The 17987-nt window shown below is 50.3% G+C and overlaps 2 protein-coding genes across 4 annotated transcripts in view; both read right to left on the bottom strand.

The window, feature by feature from the left end:
* The window catches only part of TAOK2 (TAO kinase 2), a 14809-nt gene extending 2762 nt beyond the window's left edge, over positions 1 to 12047 (bottom strand). The window contains exons 1-16 of one of the 2 annotated variants that reach the window (XM_069063501.1): positions 11700 to 12041; positions 8856 to 9022; positions 8541 to 8612; positions 8298 to 8399; positions 7760 to 7805; positions 7450 to 7546; positions 7236 to 7349; positions 6972 to 7063; positions 6734 to 6827; positions 6543 to 6624; positions 6039 to 6206; positions 4708 to 4959; positions 4245 to 4397; positions 3789 to 4154; positions 3216 to 3419; positions 2409 to 2648 (exon numbers count right to left, since the gene is read on the bottom strand). In XM_069063501.1, the coding sequence (XP_068919602.1) occupies positions 2409 to 2648; positions 3216 to 3419; positions 3789 to 4154; positions 4245 to 4397; positions 4708 to 4959; positions 6039 to 6206; positions 6543 to 6624; positions 6734 to 6827; positions 6972 to 7063; positions 7236 to 7349; positions 7450 to 7546; positions 7760 to 7805; positions 8298 to 8399; positions 8541 to 8612; positions 8856 to 8987 (2214 nt within the window). In that variant the 5' untranslated portion in view covers positions 8988 to 9022; positions 11700 to 12041. Of the gene's footprint in view, positions 1 to 418; positions 2649 to 3215; positions 3420 to 3788; positions 4155 to 4244; positions 4398 to 4707; positions 4960 to 6038; positions 6207 to 6542; positions 6625 to 6733; positions 6828 to 6971; positions 7064 to 7235; positions 7350 to 7449; positions 7547 to 7759; positions 7806 to 8297; positions 8400 to 8540; positions 8613 to 8855; positions 9023 to 11699 lie in introns of those variants that run through there. The other variant, XM_069063497.1, reaches the window with a different exon arrangement.
* Positions 12048 to 13243: 1196 nt separating this feature from the next.
* On the bottom strand, positions 13244 to 17409 carry TMEM219 (transmembrane protein 219). Of its 2 annotated transcripts, none has more exons than XM_069063494.1 (6): positions 17256 to 17409; positions 15921 to 16126; positions 15637 to 15832; positions 14295 to 14539; positions 13920 to 14090; positions 13244 to 13350 (listed from the first exon to the last, which is right to left on the bottom strand). In XM_069063494.1, the coding sequence occupies exons 2-5, from the start codon at positions 16083 to 16085 to the stop codon at positions 13953 to 13955; spliced, it is 744 nt and encodes a 247-aa protein (XP_068919595.1). In that variant the 5' UTR covers positions 16086 to 16126; positions 17256 to 17409; the 3' UTR covers positions 13244 to 13350; positions 13920 to 13952. The 2 variants fall into 2 exon arrangements, with proteins under 2 accessions (XP_068919595.1, XP_068919593.1); XM_069063492.1 differs by having other exon boundaries at positions 17222 to 17377.
* Between the last annotated feature and the right edge of the window lie 578 nt (positions 17410 to 17987).

Below are 17987 nucleotides of genomic sequence, written 5' to 3'. Positions count from 1 at the left end.
CAGATTGGACAAGACTAGGTGGAGTGGAGAATGTGCAGTGAAGGGGCAGAACAAAGGCACAAGGTAGGATGACAAAGGCATCTGGTGGATAGGTCCAGGTGGAATGATGGGGAGAGACCCAAGCCTCAAGGGAATCCATGGCTTAGGGGCAAGGGAGCCAACACCTCCCACATTCGGGGACCCTAGAAACTAATGCAAAACCACTGCAGGGCAGAGAACACTGCCAGGAGAGCAAAGCAAAAAGGACAAGGATTGGGGGAGAAGGACACAATGGAGATGGGAGTGAGGGGGACAGGCAGTCATGGGATGGGATGGGAAAGGGATGAAGTAGGCTCTCACTTGGGCTCTGGGGGGTGATAGGGAAGGCTGAGGGGCGGCAGGACAAAGCAGACGGAGGCGGCGGCCTGAGCCAAAGGTATGGTTCCGCTCGAATGTTTTATTCATGTTTATCTTTCTTGGGGGGGGGCAATTGAGGAGCAGGGTTGGGGATGGAGGTAAGAAACAGAAAAACCAAATCAAAATCATATGAAAAAAAGTGACTAACCCTCCCAACTAGCCCTGCCCCAAACCAGAGGGGACATTGCCCAGGCCCTGGAGAAGTAATGAGGGTGAGGATGAGGACACACACAGTGGGAAGACACCAATAATTTAGGGGTGCTGGGGAGGGAACATAAATAAGTGTCACTTCCCAATTTAGTGGATAGGAAGGGCAAACTATCTGCAGATCCTATGGGAACCCCTTCTACTGAAGGGGCTCTGGTGGACAAAAGGACAGAACACACAAAGGAAGGGAAGGAATAAGGGCTGGGGAAGATCCTCCCCATGCCAGTGGGGTGGGAGATAAAGTGCATGTGCTCTCTGCTGGGGTGATTAGTGGGAAGGAATCACCTCCAGGGTGGCAAGGCTCGGGGCTGCCTTGTACGGACACGGTGGCTGGAGGTAGCCCCAGGAGGGACTCGGGGAGGGGCTGGGGGTCTTGGGCATCGCTGACCATGCCTCAGCAGCCGGGGGATCCTACTTGGGCGTTCCCCTCGAAGTAACCCCCATCGGGCCAATGCCTGGGCAGCCCCAGGGGACAAGTGAGCAGCTAGTCCCCTACCAGCCCTCGCCAGTCGCCAGTTCCACCCTTTGCACAAGGCCCAAGCCTGAGCCAGTAAGGCCAGGGGATTCCGGGACCGGCGTGGACGCCCACGGCGGGGTCCTGGGACTGGCAGCCGGCTTCTGAAGCCATCCTTGTTGGTCTTAGGGTAGAGGGCAAAGAGACCTCGGTCGCCTACAGCCCCACAGCCTTGTAAGGTCTGGAAGGCTGATAATGATAGGCGTAGCAAGGCCCGAAGCCAGAGCCTGGACAGCTCCCGACGAAGTCTTGGGCCCTGTTGCCTTAACCAGCTGCCTCCAGCGGCCAGTGCTGCTAAGGGCAGGGCTAGATCTGGCCAGGCTAAAAGCCAAGCAGCCCCAAGGCCTAGGGGCACCCCAGCTAGGCCCCTTTGCCAACTCAGCTCTAGCACTGCCCCCAGGGACACCCCCTGGGCCAAAAGCAAGAAAAGGCTGGGAGACATGTGCAATGCTGTGCAGAGCAACAAGTATGAGGCCCCAAGAACCACTAGTCCCACTTCCAAAGCCAACAGGGCAGCCTGTAGGCCACCTCCACCCTGGGCTGCCAAGAGTGGGAGCAGTAGCAATAGTAGTAGTGGCAAGAGGCCTGGGGAGGAACCCACAGCAAAAGACAGACCAGCCAGGAGGCCATGGGACAAGAGGCCTAGGAGCTGACTAGTGGGGCTCAGTCTTAGGGGACCAGGGGGGGGCTCAGGAGGAATCTCAGGGGATGAACAACCATCCCCAGGATCCCTGGGAGTCCCAATAGGGGCTTCTTCATCCTCATCCTCCTCCAGGACTGGGGGCAAGACTGGCCCCTGGACCCATCCTAGCTCCAACTCCTCTCCCATGATACTCCACTCTTCCTTCCCCCACAACCTCCACTCCTCAGCCTCTTCCTGGCCGACAATCCTTCGCTCCCTGGAGCTGGGGGACAGGGTTTCAGGATCCTCAGTTTCCTCCCCATGGGGTAGCCTCCATGTCTGGTCTCCCAGAATCTTCCGCTCCCCAGAGGTGGGGGAAAGGGCCACTACCTCCTCGGCCTCCTCCCCCACAATCCTCCGCTCCTCTGGCCCTATGGAGGTCCTAGCCCCTTCCTCTCCCAGAATTCTCCGCTCTTGGACAGCTGCTTCCTTCTCTCCCAGTGTCCTGTGTTCCTGGGCTGCCTCCTCTCCTAGCAGGCTCCGCTCCTCCAATCTGGGGCCGCTACTGGGCAGCTCCCAAGCCTGCTGTTGTCCCAGGGCTCCAGAGCTCGGGTCCAGGGCCTGAGGGGTAAGGGACTGGGGGACTGGGGGGTGCTCGCCAGGACGTACTTTGAGGCTCTTGGGCTGCTGGCGGACTTGGGCAGCATGCTTCTGGCGCAGCTCCTGCTCACGCCGCTTGTTGTATTCCAGCTGGTTTCCCAGCTCCGTCTGGTGCTGCAGACGGGTGAGCTCAGCTCTGGTACGCTGCACAGCCTGGAGCTGCCTCACCTCGAGCTCCCGAGTCGACTCGTGCTGCCTCAACAGTAGTGCACACTCGAGGTCCTTCTGAGTCTGCTTCTTGTTCAGGTCCTGGAGGGGCAGGGAAAGGGTGGAGGGGCACAGCAGTGGGATCAGGGTTGGGGGATGGTTGGGGAAAGGCCTTAGAGAAAGGATAGGGATGGAGGAAGGTGACATCTCAAAAGGGAGCCACAAACCACCAAGGGCTCCTCTGGGGACTGGGAAAACACCTAGAAGCAATGGGTCTATAAGGAGTGGAAAGAGAACTACTGTTGGGAAGCTTCAGGAGTAACAAGGAGGGGAGAATAAGGTGGGGCAGGAAATGGGAAGTGAAGAGTACAGGGTAGAAGAACTTCAAAGAGGAAAGCCTAGAAGTAGACAGTGTTGAGGAAAAATAACAAGAGAAGAAGGAAGTGCAAGCAAGCTCAGAAGGTAGTGAGTAGGAAGAGCTGGAAATTCAGGGAAAGAAGATAGGGAATCTGACTGGGGAAAGGAAGTAAAGAGGACGAGAGAGGAAGGAGAAAGAAAGAAGTAGGAGGGTAAAAGTGAGCTGTAAGGAAGAGGACATGGGGAAAGTAGAAGGAATGAGAAAAGGAAGCATCCAAAGGAACAGGAACCTGGCGCTGGGTCCAGGCCTACCTCCCGCAGCAGGTCCTGATCCAGGCTGTGGCGGGCCAGGAGCATTTTACGCTTGTACTGGCGGCACTGCAGCTCAAAGTACTGGCGCTGGCGCCGAAGCAGCCCCGCCTCCTCCTCGGCCTGGCACTGCTGCAGCTGCTCCTTCTGGCGCAGAAGCCACTCGGCCTTCTCCCTCTTGGGGGTGCTGGGATTCTCCTGTAGCTCCTAAGCAGGGCATGGAAAGCTCGGTCACAAGTCACTCAGGGCTGACTCTACCAGGTCTCCTCTGGATGCTGTCATCTATGCCACCGATTCCCTTTCTCCTCTTTGTCCTGTTTCTCTGTCATATACTCTCTTTTCCTCCCACAAGTAAAGAGGGGGTAAAGGAGTGGGAGAACATCAGGGAAGGAGGAGGATGAGGGTAAGGAAAGAAGGAGACAGAAGGAAAAGAGGAAAAAGGCCAGCAGGAGGAGGAAGGGGAAATGCCCAGAAGTCTCCTTTCTTCCCTCCGCCCACTGTGGCCCTCTTTACAATCTGACCCCCCCCTCCATTCTCTTCCCTGTCCTCTCCCTCTCCTTCCTCCATCCCCCTCACCTCCTTGAGTTGTTCCTTCCTTAGCTTGTAAGTACGTTTCTGCGCTTCCAGAAGAGCAGCCAGCTCCTTCTTTTGCTGGCCTAAAATGTGCTGCTGAAACTTGCGCTCCTCTGCCTGGGCAGAGCGGGCCTCCTTCTCCCCAATGGCTTGGTGGCGCCGAGCCAGTTTTTCTGCCTCAGCCCCAAAGCCAGCCCGCTGGGCCTCCAGTTCCCGCTGCAGCCGGGCACTGTGCTCTTCCCGCTCACCCCGAAGTCTTGATTCCAGGGCCAGCAGCTGTTTCTGGTGCTGCCGCCGCATTCGCTTATAACCACTCAACTGCTCCCGCAGGGCCGAGTCCTGCTCGTGCTCCTGGATCTGACGACTCACCTGGGTTCAGAGAGCACAAGAAGAAAGGACTCAGTGAGAATACCAAACAGAAAGGCCACTGCCAGTCTCTGGCCTTTGGTCCTAACTCACCAGAGAGGCAGTTCGGATAGTAGCAAAATGGTCCCGGTTTCGACAGTAGGCCCGTCGACGGGCAGAGGAGGAAGAAGCTGGAGGTTGAGGAGCCTGTAAGGGTCCTGGGGGTAGCTCTGGCTGATAGGGATCATCATATAGATTCTCAGGGCCCTGGAGAAAGGAAGGGGGAGAATGAGGAACAGATGTCGCATGAAACTGAATCCTCTGGACCAAGAGCCTAAGCAATGGAGTAGAAGAGACAAAGAGACAGCCTTAGAGCCCCCGATTCCTGAGTTTTTAATAAGGACCCCTCTAAGTCACACTACCAAGATAAAGAGCAGTGCTAAGCCATCTCAACAACAGGAGACAGACACTTTCCAGAGTTCTGCCCACTGCTAGTACTTGCATCAGGTTCCCCTGAATTCCTCCCCACCTCCCAGTTCATCCCCAAAAGTGGGCATGCTCAGGAGATACTGCTTACAGGGAGTCGGTGGATGATAGAGCTGTGAGAGGTGACTGTATGTTCACCTTCCTGCATCATGGCCATTTCTCCAGTCTCTGGGCCTTCTTCCTCCTCCTCCTCCTCTTCTTCCTCATCCTCATTGTCAGATGCATCTGCTAGGCTGTTAACAGAGCTGCTCTGACTGGAAGCGCTAATAGACATACTGGGCACTGAGTGGCTGCTCTCCAGGCTGGTCAGTGTCCCTGCCCGGTGCATATAGGGCTCCGTCTCCTGGGAACACAGAGTATGCACTAAGAATAGTCATAGAAGGGACCGGAGTGAGAGCCAGTACGTGCTAGGGAGGCCCCAGGATCAAGTGGAGGGGGATGAGGACACCAGGTGAACTGGGGACCACTGGGGTGGGAATTAGGAAGGTGAAGTTGGGGGCCTGGGAAGGAGAAGGATGGTAGCATAACTAATGTTGGGACAAAAAGCAATACTAGAGTTGCCCAGGCCTTGTCATGACCCCTATTCAAACACCTCAAAGGCTCCCCAGGGCCTAAAGGGTAAAGTCCAAACTCTATCCTTGTATTCACAGCCCTTCAAAATATGGCCCCCAACCTACCTCTCCAGACTTTCATTGTTCTGCTACCCAACACACATCCTCTACTCCAGCCAAACTAGATAACCTGCTATTCCCCAAATATACCTTGTCATTTTCTTCCTCCACATTTTCACTTATGCTATGCTATGCATTCTGCCTAAAATGTCTTCCCCCCCTCCTTCCCACTCCACAAACCCAAGTTCTGACTCTTGACATCCTCCTACGCCTTTAGGATGCTGTTTCAATGTCATCCTCTCCACAAAGCCTTCCCTATTCCCCCAATGTATATAATTACTCCCTCCTGAACCCCCATGATCCTCTATATGAACTCCTTATACAGCACCTTTCACATTTTTCCTTGTACTATAGTTATTTGTTATATGTCTTACCTCCCCTACTAGAGTATAAGCTCCACGAGGGCAGGGACTGTGTCTTAGTCATCCTTGTATTCCCACACGCCAACCAGAGTGCATTGTGCACAGTGCATTGTGGGTTCAAGTTCTGGCTCCGCCACTTACTAGCTGTGAAACCATGGGCAAGTCACTTAACCTCTCTGAGCCTCAGTTTCCTCATCTGTAAAATGGGGATAATACTACTTGCACTATCTACCTCACAGAGTTATTGTGAGGAAAGCGATGTATAAACTTTGAAGCACTATAAAAATGTGAGTGGTTATTATTATTGCACATACTAGCTGCAACAAATATCCGCTGAATGAATGGATGAGTAAGTAAATGGGATCCTTGGCCAGGAAAGAGTTGCTCACCTCCTCCTCCTCAGGGACTTCAGCGCTGGGGCCATTCTGTGCCTCCTGGAATAAGATCTTCTTCATTTTTCGATACTGTAGGTTATCTAGCTCCCGAACTGCATCCTTGGTCCTCTGGATCAAATCCATAATCACGGTGGGGGGTCGCTCTCGGAGCACAAAGCGGTGCTAAAGGAAGAAGGCTGTGTAACACCTGGACATTTGCTCTGCCCCTCCTCTCCCTTCCCTTTGTAGAATGCAGGTGTCCTAAAGACCAGACCCTAACTCCCCTCCCTATCAATGAAAACCCTAGTATTTCCTGTCTGCAGGACCCAGCAGTTCTCACCCACACTAGTTCAGGTTCCCTTCCCAAAAGGGACATGTGTTGTCCTCCCTATTTCTTCTTCCTAAGGTCACCCATGCTTCCTGGCCTTCAGTCTCTGGCTCTCCAAATCAGGTCTTGATTCCACAGTGAGACTCCTCTATCTATCTCACTCCCCGCCCCCCTCCAAAAAAACCCTTCACCTTGAGCAGCACATCTGAAGTTGGTCTGTCTTGAGGAATTTTCTGGAGACAAGAATCAACAAAATTTCTGAAGTACTCGGACCTGAAAGAATGAAGAAAGAACCAACAAGGCAGTAGGGTAAAACCACTTGGATGTGGTATTGCTACTGCCCCAATTCCTGCCCTATCTTGTAAAGAGCCCATTTTCTTACCAATGTCCAGACTGAAGCACAGGGGACTCATTCTGTGCAATGTGGTATAAGGCACTCATCGCATTCATGTTAAACAGTGGTGGCTTCCGTTCCGCTGTGGAAAGAGGAAGAAGAAATATAGAGACCAGGAGAGAAGCACAAAAAGATGAGGAGAAATAAGACAAGTCCGTAAGCACACAAAAGAGGCAGAAACATGGGAATACAGAGTGGGGAACTGAGGCAGAGAAGGTACCATTACCTAATTCAATGCAAGTAATCCCCAAAGACCAAACATCCACCTTGCCATCATACTGCCCTTCATCCATGGCCAAAATCACCTCAGGAGCCATCCTGGAAAAAAGGGCAAGAAAGAAAATACGCTAAGTCACACCAAATCTCTTTTCCATAGCCCTAAAAACCCCTGCTTTCCAAACTCTTCCCTCTACCCTTCTCACTTTAAGCCCTCCTCTACCTATCTCCAAATCCCAGCTGTCTCTAAACCCCAATATCCACTGTCTCTCACCAGTATGGAGTGCCCACAAAGGAGTTGGCAGGTGCCATGATGGAGGCTGAGCCAAAGTCCCCTAGCTTGACCAAGCCTGGTTCCGACAATAAGATGTTCCCAGCCTTCACATCCCTGACAGGAGTAAAGAATGTCAAACTAAGGTTAATGGATGTCTGGGTTGTAAAGAGAAGATAAAAAAGATTTTATGGATGGGGTCAGGAATGATATATACCTGTGGATCATGTTGTGAGAGTGTAAATAGGCTAGGCCCTGTAGTGCACCATGGGTTACAGCTGCAATCTCCACCTCCTGAAGGGGCTTCTTGTGCACTAATGATGAAAACAACTCGTATTCAGATGACGTTCTAAGGTTTACAAAGTGCTTAGAAAGCCAAGGAATGAAGGAGCCCAAGAAAGGTCCTCCCTGCCTCTCTGGCCACCCTCACCATTCCAGCTTCCTTTTCTTTTTCCTTACTGTTTTAATATAAACTTCAGCCTTCTGTCTTTTCTCAGTTTCCCCTCATTAGCCTGAGGGTCACTCACCCTCTAGAAGGTCAGAGGCAGAGCCCAGGCAATACTCCATCACCAGCTAAAGAAAAAGTCAAGAGTTAGAGGTAAGCAGGTCACCTAGTCTCTCTGACTCAATTCCTAACTGCAGTCAGCAGTTCCAAAGGAAATGACAAGGGGTCTCTTATATTAATTCTTGTGCCTCCTCACTAGCATCCCCCATTCAAACCCTAATCCTTCTGGTTACCAGCTTGTCTCACTTCCTCCATAAAAAGTTTTACCTGACTGTTCTCACTCCCTTCCTGATTTATTACATTCTTAGGCTTTATTACTCATCTTGATACTTAATATTCCATTTTAAGTTTTTCACCTTGTCTCCCCAACTAGACTTTAAAGTCCTTAGGACCAGGAACCATGAGTATCTTCTTTCTTTGTTATCATTACTACACTCTCACTCCCTACCCCAACACTAAACCATTCACACAAAAGACGTTCATAAATTCAACTTGGTCATGTGGGACTAGGCCAGGTGGAAGGCCAAGTCTGAGGGGTAGAGGAGAAAGGCACTGTTTACCCAAGCAGTATGTTCCCTCAGGTAACAGCCTCGGTACTGGATGGTATTCGGATGCCGGAGCTTCTGCAGAAATCGCACCTCCTTGATGATATCTTGCCATTTCTAGGAGAACAATCAGGTTGGGGAGAGGACAAGTATGGGCAAGCACATGGGGTGATACATGGTCCCAAAGCCCTAGTTTGCTGTTTCTATCCATAATCCCAGTCCCACTCTGTACCTCCCCCCGCCCCCCATCCTACGTACCTCATTAGACTGCTTCCCACTATAGGACATCTTCTTGATGGCAACAACCTCACTGCTCCGGACATCACGAGCCTAGAGGGCCGTAGGGTTGTAAGAGTAGGGTTCTGCAATAAGGCCAGGACCCCAGAAGAAAACTAGGAAGGAGGCGAGACAGTGGGAGGATGGGCTAAATTAGCGGAGGGGCAGCAGGATGATATCCTGGGAAAGAATTTTAGCATAAGCCTGAGAGAGATCAGGAGCCTAAAGAATTAGGAAGGGAAAAGAGGGAACAGCATAGCACAAGGTGATAAGGTGGATTGGGAAAAGCCCACTCACAAAGTAGACAGCTCCAAAACTGCCATGGCCAATCTCCCGGAGATCAGAAAACAGTTTTTCAGGGTCATCCTTGAAGAAGAGTTCAGCCACATCTGGATCCTTCAGGCTCCCAGCCCGGCCCCCTGCCGGCATGTCGGCCCCGTGGGGGATTGAGATTGGGGCCCAGCCTAGAGCACAGAAACGACCTTAGAAATTAGGTACTTCCATGGCCAAGGGTGTAAGAAGGATGGGGGTAGGGAGGCTAGTGGAAAAGGTGGGTGGGGAAATCCCCAGAACAGGAACAAGACCCCAGGTCTCCATCTCCTCCCTCATTCCTTTGTTGAGGGCAAGGCACTGCTGAGGACCAGCAGGGGCAGAGTGGAAACTACATTTAAGCACTGAAAAAGAAGTTGTCATGGCAACAGAAGAAGGGGGTGAGGAGAGAGTCCCAGAGTTCATAAAACTGCTGGGAAGGTTCCTCAAATTGTAGAGTCTTAAAAACTACCATCCCAACCCAGTTCTTTGCCTGCCCCCCCCCGCAAGATCTCTTTGCCCTCTAAAAACCTAGGATTCCTATTTCCCAACCCCCAGCTTCAAATTCTAGGTTTCCTCTTCCCTCCATAGTCTTGGCTCTTTCCTCCTTTCCCAAAAGCTGCTCAGTTACCCTCCTGCTTCTGCTCTCTGCACCACTCCCTCCACCCCCCCACACCTCCACTTCTCAGACCCTGAAGGAGAACAGGAAGTGGCCAGGCCGGACACTGTGGAAATCCGGCCATTGTCAAACCCTTATTCACTGGGGATTAGGGGTGGGAAAGGAGAGAAATGGTTCTAGAAACAAGTGTGTAATGGTCAAATCATAGATCTAAAACTCTCTGCCTTGTTTGGCTTTCAAGGTTCTACATAATCCGAACCTTCATCTCTTACCCAGCACAACTTTATCTCCCACTATTCCCCAAGAAGCATTTTCCACTCCAGTCAAGCCAGTTTCTGCACTGTCCCTACTCTAGGCCCACCTCCTTAATAGAGGCCTTTCCTGGCCACTCCAGCCATCAATCATCCTCTTCTTTAAGGTCTCACAACATTTATAATCTGTATCACATAATCTGGAACTTAATTATATTCTCCTATTGTTCTTTGTTGTTTCATGTCAGTTCCCCACTTCCCACAACCAGATTGTAAACTCCTCAGGGCATAATGCCTGTCCTATCTTTTCCTGAAGCCCCCTTGGCACTCAGCACAGGGCTGAAAATACTGAAGGTTTTGTTCAAAGACTTTCTGACTGTTCTATCTTCATCTATAGGTAATATAAATTATAGTTCCAGTCCATTTCCCTTAGTGTTCCCACTAAGAACATCCTTCACCTACCCCACAGAGAGGCTCAACTTGCAGTACTAAGCTTGATATCCTCCCAGGACCCAGGGGTGACAAACAAGAACCTATCTTGCTATCATCATTATTAAAGATACCATCTTCTTGCCCCTCTAAGCTTCTCCCCCTAGCCTGAAAGGCACATCACCAAAACTACATGCGACATTAGCAAGTGAAAATTAGATTTCTCCTACCCCAAGCCCCCAAATTACCCTGAACACAGTGACCCGCATCCTGAGGATGCCAACAAAACTACCAGTAGGTCTGGCAATTAGCCAAGTGAAAATTAGATTCCTCCCAGGTATCTCAGAGTCCAGTTCCTGGCTGAGTACCCGGCACGTTAGTTCTCTCTCTCTCTAAATACAGTTATAGATATAGATCTATCTATCTATCTACTTACTGATTGGTTGATAAAATGTAAAGTCCTTGAAAGCAAGAATTATTTTGGCTTTATATCCTTAGAGTGCCTGGCACATAGCAGAACCCTAATAAGTATTTGTTGGATCGAGTTGTTAAGGTATTTAAGCCAAGGGCCCTTGTAAATGTGGAAGCCAAATGTAGGAGGAAAAAAGCATAAGACAGCTGGGGGTCTCCAAACTACCCACCAGCATATAGAGAACCTCTCCATCAATGCAGGGAAGGGTAATGGTATGGAAAATACCAGAGCTGAAATTCTCATCTCAGCCTTAAAGTACATCTGACCTCTTACCTCCTGGTCCCATTCTAAGCCTTATGTCAAACAAAAAGAGACAGCAAGAGGTAAGGATTGAAACACTAATTTGGATGTAAAGTACTCTTCCCCCACATATACCTCCCCCTCTTTAATGGAAAGAGGCAAGACCTCCAAATACTTCTTGCTTAAAGGGCAGTATGGATGCAGGTGACTCACATAACCAAAACCATCAAACAGATCAGAAATCTGGCCCATACCTTAAGATCACAGAAGGACAGAGGCATAGCACAAAAAGGTTCAACCCAAGGGAGATGCCCCTTCCTACAGTGGCTTCACTTATGCCATTAGGAATGCTGTCACCTGAGCCCCCCATTGAGGTGAAGTGGTCCCTGCAGTCCCCAGGCAGAGCTGTCACAAGGTATCAGCACCCTGAATGCCAGAGTGCTTTCCCAGACCAAACCCCCAAACCCGAGGACGAAGGGATTCTACCTTCTGGATGAGGGCAGTGAACATGTGAAGGGGGCCAACCATCCCTTCCCTCAGGGGGGCGCTCCCTCCCTATGACAACTCCTAGTAACTCTCATTTATGTTGCGATTTAAGGTTTGCAAAGTGTATAATGCGCTTTCTTTAAATAACCAGATGGGACAGGTAGTGTATTTTACAGATGGGCAAACTGAGGCTCTAAGAGAACGAGTGGCCTGCCTACAATCACACAGTTAGTTAAGGCTGTGATCAGGGGACTAAGCCCAGGCCCCCCCCACCAAAAGTGCAGCACGATGCCCACCACACATGCTGCCCTTCAAACATGAGGGGAGCTTCTTACCTGGAGGGGGTCGCTATGGTGCCCCAGCGTCTCCGCCGTCGCCTCCTCCTGGGGTCCTCCAGTGGCTCCGGGGTCGCTGAGAGGGGAGGAAGAGACTCCCCACCCCCTCGCTGCCTCTTCCTCGACTTTGCGCCGATCCCAGGCTGGGGCGGGGGCGGGAGGAGAGCAAGGGAGCCCCCTCCCCACCCCCGACTTCCTCGGGAACCTGGGGGGGGAGCGCCTGACACTCCCCCCCACCCCCGATGTCCTCCTGGGGATGTTCGGGCGGCGAATGACAAGCCTGCGAGTGCCTCCTGGATGACCCCCGCCCCGGGCACCCCGTGGGGCGGCGGCGGCTGGGGCTGAGGGGCGGGTGACAGCCCCGCGACCCCCCCCCCCCCCCCCGCCTCCCCCTTCCCCCCCCCCCCCCCCCGGGGGGGGGGGGAAGGGGGGGGCCGCCCCCGGGCCCCCGGGCCCTGCCCGGGCTTCTCATTCCCCCCTCTCCCCACCAGGGGGAGGAGGGAAGGGGTGGAGCTGGCCCTGCCCGCCCCTCCCTCCCTCCTTCCTTCCTTCCTTCCCTAACCGGCTCCCTCCTGTCGCTGAAGTGTCTTCCCCCGAGCCCCGCTAGGCTTCTCACAACCTTCTCCCCGTCTCCCTCTTCCCTTCTCTCCCCCTCCCTTGGCTCGCCGGCCTGTCTGACCCTCGGCAGCCGATCCTCTCTCAGTCCCCTTTCCCTCTCCCTCTCGCTTCCCCCCAACTCCAAGATGGTGGCCGGGCGGTAGCGCGCAGGCGCAGTAGGGGATACCGGGCCAAAGAAGGCGGGGCCTAGAGGGAGGAGCCCCAAAGGAAACCTCCCCCCCGCGCCCGCGGTCCTCGCTGCCACAGTAGGAATCTAGCACCCAGCAATGCTGAGGCCGCTCGGAGTGCGCGCGCGCGCGCTTCCGCCACGCGAACTCCGGATGGGAGGAGGCTGGAAGGGGGCGGAGCCCAGAGCGCCAACCCCTCCGCCTCCTCTCCCAGAATCTCCGGCAGGCGGGGGAAGGGGAGATGGCAAGAGACAGGTCGCATGCGCTCACCCCGCCTCAGGTCCCAGCCTGTTGCTAGGGGAAGCTTTGAGAGGGACGGCCTATAAGGCAAGGGAGAGACTACGATTTACGCCTGCGCGGGAGGCGCTGGGCGGGATCAAGAGAACTGGCGTGCCAGAGGAAGAAAAGGCGGGAAAGTGGGTTACTCTTAAGTTTGTAGACCATCTGGACAGGGAAAGAATGCCAAAGAATGAAAGGAATCAAGAATGCCAGGGCTGGTCTCACGGTTTTGCATACAGAAAAACTGAGGCCAGTGGGAGAGCTGGGCCTACATTCTCAGTTCTTTCCCGTAGCCCACAGGGAAAGCACTTTGTAAACCTTAAAGCATTCCAGAAATGCAATTCCTGTGGTTGTCAGTACCATCTCCCTTATCTTTGGTCATTCCTGACAAAGCTCTCCAGGTGGAGAAAAGCATGTCTGCACTATCCACACTAGCACCTTACCTACTAACCTCACAAAAACAACATCTTGAACTCGCAGTAGGGATAAGAAATATTTTTAATGGTCCTCAAACCCTCTTTTTGTTCCCCATCCCATTTGATCCAACTCAAGGGCCCAGATGGGCCTACAGAACAGGAATCACAGGCCTAAGAAAAGAAAAAGAGATTAGATTGTAAACAGCTCGAGGGCAAGTGTTTTGTTTTGCTTTACTATACTGGGCACCTAGCTCACAGGGTCTTTCTTGCAAGCATCAAGTGCTTAAGGAAAGTTAACTCTCAGAGAAAAACCCCAACAACATTGGTAAAGGAATTTAGGGAAACAAGCAGATAAGGCATAATATCACGGAAGAAGGGCTGGAAAAGGGCAGGACAATGCCATATCACATACATTTTGCACTTGAAACAGTACCAGTCGCTAGGGATGTGCTGCTGTCTTTCTATTAATTCAAGACTACGCGTCTATACAAGCATTTAAAAGTTCCTGTTTCCATTCAGGGAACTGAAACATGAAGAACAAAAATCATGGAGTGAATTTGTCTTCAGCATCCTGTCCTGCTCCTGGGTCTCTTCTATCCACAAAACCCTATGTCTTTGTGCTTACCATCTTGTTTGCTAAACCTCCAAGCAGTGGAATTTCAGGCACCATAACCCTCATTCTTTCCCTGCTGAGCTGAATAGTATGAAGAGTCTAGAGAAAAGGGGGCAGAGGCTCTTACCTTTAAGCAAAGTACAGTCTGAAGCTGTTGAGTTTAGATATGGGTCCTCTGCCAAGGCATATCCCAACGTGGGTGGCTACAGACTGCTGCAAAGCAGCATAGGAAGCCACAGAAGAAGAGAAGAAAGCAGCTGAAGTAGAGAAGCCTAGAACCACACAAAACACGTTCCTCCTGTGGGTTGGTAGAAAAAAGGAAGAAAGAAAACAATGACATTATTTCCTTTGCCTCTGGGAGTTGGGACATTGGAAGTAGGTCCTAAACCTCAGGGACAGACTAAAAAGAAATAATTCAGGGACCACAGACAAGGAAGATTCACATGTGATAGGGGTGGGAAGATGACAAAGAGAGCTAAGGGTCTCAGTCTGGGGCTCTCACCACAGTGAGGAGCTTGGTGAGAATAAGGCCCTCATGGCTCCAGACATCATAACATTCTTCTTCTGGCTTGGAACTCTCAACAGTGTATGTGTTCACAATATCTCCCTCCTCTTCCTCTAAGCAGGACGTGGGTGGTTGGCTGGAGGGCAGGATTCTGGGGTCTGCACTGAAAACTAGGCAAGTCCCAGAGGTTTTCTCTACTGGCACCAGGGCTGTGATCAATACTGACTCCTCTGCAGAAGAAGCTGGAGGGAAGGGAGATAGAGAACACATTTTAGGGAATTGTTAAGAGTATTCTTCTCTATACATGCCAATGCAAATGTTCTCCATTATACATATTCAATTAAATATACCCAATTCAATATTTATTTAAAGCTGGAGGACCATACAACCCAATCCCCATTAACACTGTTCCTTTTTTCTTCTTGAGATCATAATCATAGAATGTTAGAGCTAGAAAGAACCTTAGACATCTTTTAGTCTAACCCTCTCACTTACATGAGTGGAAATGGAGGCTCAGAGCAATGAAAATTTTAGAATTGAAGAAATAAGACTCAGAGAGGTTGTGACTGACCCAGTATCACCCAGTGAGCCAGTGGCAAAGATGGGATGATTCCCACACAATCCCAAGTCTCCTTTTCCAACTTTATTAATACGTTCCTTCAAAACATAACTTAGAAAAATATTTTTAAATCCACCGAAGCACCCAGTGCATAGTAGCTTCTCAGCCAACACCATGACCCAGTGTGGTATATAATGGAAAACACTTCTGACTGACAAGATTTCTAGATTTTCAGTTCTGAGCAAATCACATCATTTCTCTGAGCCTCCATTTCCACTCATGTAAAATGAGAAAGTTGGACTACATGGTGTCTAGTGTCCTTTTAGCTCTGACATTCTATGATTATAAGATGCCAAGAAGAAAAGGAAAAGAACACAACTACTAGGAAGAGAAGGCTTTCTGGATTTCCTCATCTTTAAAATGAAAATAATACCATTTGTGTGTCTTGAAGCTTCCTTCACAGGGTTCCCTAGACAGGTAAGATAATGTATACAAAGCTCCCTTAAAGTTGTGTTCAAATATAAGGGATTGTTATTTCATATTCTTTTTTTTTCTTTTTGGAGGGCAGTTGAGGTTAAGTGACTTGGCCCAAGTCACACACCTAGTGATTGTGTCTGAGGCCAGATTTGAACTCAGGTCCTCCTGATTCCAGGGCCAGTGCTTATTCACTGCACCACCTAGCCTCCCCTATTTCATATTCTTAGGAGATAAATTTCCCAGAAAGTCTGGGAAAGAAAGAACTTCAAGTCGTGCCTAACCCCTATTATTTCCTTCTCTCACCACTTTGTCCCAATTGGTGACCACGGACAGTGGCCCGTAGTTGTTGAGTCCTGTTTTTCTTGATACCATCTCCTAAGTTTAAACTGGTCAGCAATTTCACAGTATGAGACTCAGCTCCAGGTGGTTTCTCTGCAGCTGTCTTATTCCAAGGGCACAGAGTCAGTTGCCCCAGAGATCTCATGAAGGAGACCCAGTCCTATGAGCAGAAAGGTGGTAAAATGGTTTTAAGACCAAACTGATAGGAAAGACAGACCTGCAGAAATAATGCTAGGGAGTAATCTCACCTGAGGGATATCAGGATTTCGAAGCCCATCACCATGGTTAAGGATAAAACCACCAAGGCCTAGGCCTGAAGCCCCAAGTAGCAATAATGCAAGTGCAGCACAAACCAAGGGTGGACGGTGTGCCAGGCAGAGCTGCAGGTTTTCTCCTGCCTGCCAGCTGCCCATAGGGAGGTGAGGGGGGCTAATCCTCACTCTCTGCTGGGAACCTGCCAGAGGAAGAAAAATTCAATTAAACAAGTATATGCAAGATGTTGTACTAAGGAATGCAAAAAACTCTCCCTTCAGTCTCACATGATATTGGGAGGTCATAGTACAACATCTTCATAGATAAGTAAGTACAAGATAATTTCAGGAGAGAAAACAGTTAACTACAGGGTAGAGGCAGGAGGGGAACAAGATCAGCAAAAACATGAATTAAGGTACTGAATTAAAAAACAGGAAACAGCTGGTCAGAGATGCTGAAGAGGGTATAGGGCAAAGCCAATACATCGTATCTTTCCCCCCAAACCAACCAAAGAAAAAGATATATTAAAAATAGGGTGGAGATAGGAAAACCAATTTTGCTTGAGGGGGGACCAGACAGCTTTAGAATTAGGGAATTATCAATGCTTGCTCCACCCCCATCAGTAAATAGTTCTTGAAAGGGTTACAGGCTTAGAAGACTAGGAACGGTCTGTAAGATGACATTTCAAAGAATGAAAAGGTGGGGGTGGGAGAGAAATGGCAGGAATGAAAGAGTAACAGTTCTCATTCTAGGTAAGTTTCATTAACACTTTCTAGTTGACAATCCTGTGGACGCAAGAAATTGTTATCCCTCTTTTACAGGTGAGGAAAATGAAGCTCAGGGGGAAGAAGTGACTTGCCCGAAGTCAACCCAGCAGCACTAAGTAGTAAAGGATGGACTAGAACCCAGGCTTTCTATTTCCAGATCCAGAGCTCTTTCCATTATACTAGGATGCCCGTGCCGGGGGAAGGGGGACGTCGGGGACGGGTAAAAAGATGCCAAAATTAAGCATCAGGAGTGGCGACGGGGGCGAGGGGTGGGTAGAGTGGGAAAGGAGGACTGCTCCCAACACCTTCCTTCACCCTTTCGACTTTTAAAAATAACCAGGTAGGGACATGTGGGGCATCTGGACCAGGATGGGATTCAGCATCTGTGGCTGCTTTCCTCTAAATCATGGTTCCTCTCAGGGATCCTTTCTATGGGCCGACAGCCAAAGCGCTCCTAGTCCCCCTTCTTGCATCCCTCAGCTAACCAGCAAGCTCCCTCCAGGGTAACTGCACGGGCCCCCGACTCTCACCCTTTAAATGCCCTGATGAAGTCCAGGAGCTCACCTGACGTCACACTCGGCACAAGGAAGAGGCGGGCCACATATGCGCATTCCCTCTGTCTCCTAACCTTCGTGGCGAATCTAGGTAAGGGAGCTGAAAGGTCCTAAACGGCCGGTCTCCTCAATTCCGGAAATTATGACTGGATCAAACCATTTTCATTTATAATTCAGAGGTAGAGACTAAGGTATTAATCTTTCCTCCCCTTTCCCTCCAAAAAAGGCTGATGTCATGGGGATGGAGCTATAAGTTTTAATCTGAAATATCTTTAAAATTATAGACTGCCTCTGTATATTAAGATATAGGAGCTTTAATTTTACATTTGTCGCTGGCATTGGATTAAAACCCCCTTCCCCTCGCCCATACCATTTTCACAGCCTGGCCCCTCCCCGCGATGAAGGATTCCCACGTGGGGTAAGTGGGTGGGGTCTCTATTTCTGTGCTACTTTCTAGGGTTTTGCATTTAATACTCTATCTAATACTACCGTGTATCAAGTTATGGTCTAGACAACGGTGACAATTAGTGGCATCCCACTATCTGCAATACAAAGACCAAATAATAATAATAGGAAGAGACCCTGTTTCCAGGTCAAGGGCTTGTATATAGTTTATAAATTTTTTTGTATCCAAACCTATTCCACTAACTTTAAGTAAATCCTCGGGCAAGGTGCTGAGTATACAAAAATAATGGAAAACTGTCTTTGCCTTCAAAGAACTTCCATTATCCTGGGAGGAGAC

Source organism: Petaurus breviceps, unplaced genomic scaffold (genome assembly GCF_028583685.1).
Source record: "Petaurus breviceps papuanus isolate PSGF00001 unplaced genomic scaffold, PetGlider_PUasm1.0 138, whole genome shotgun sequence".
Taxonomy (NCBI): Eukaryota; Metazoa; Chordata; class Mammalia; order Diprotodontia; family Petauridae; genus Petaurus; species Petaurus breviceps.
The sequence above is the reverse complement of the archived record's forward strand: the minus strand, read 5'-3'. Positions and strand labels throughout refer to the sequence as shown.

Coding starts and splice junctions, on each gene's coding strand:
- TMEM219 (XM_069063494.1), bottom strand. CDS start 16,085: ATGGGCAGCTGGCAGGCAGGAGAAAACCTGCAGCTCTGCCTGGCACAC. Junction 14,540..15,636: donor TCACCAATTGGGACAAAGTG/GTGAGAGAAGGA, acceptor CCTTCCCTCCAG/CTTCTTCTGCAGAGGAGTCA. Junction 14,091..14,294: donor TCACCAAGCTCCTCACTGTG/GTGAGAGCCCCA, acceptor ACCAACCCACAG/GAGGAACGTGTTTTGTGTGG.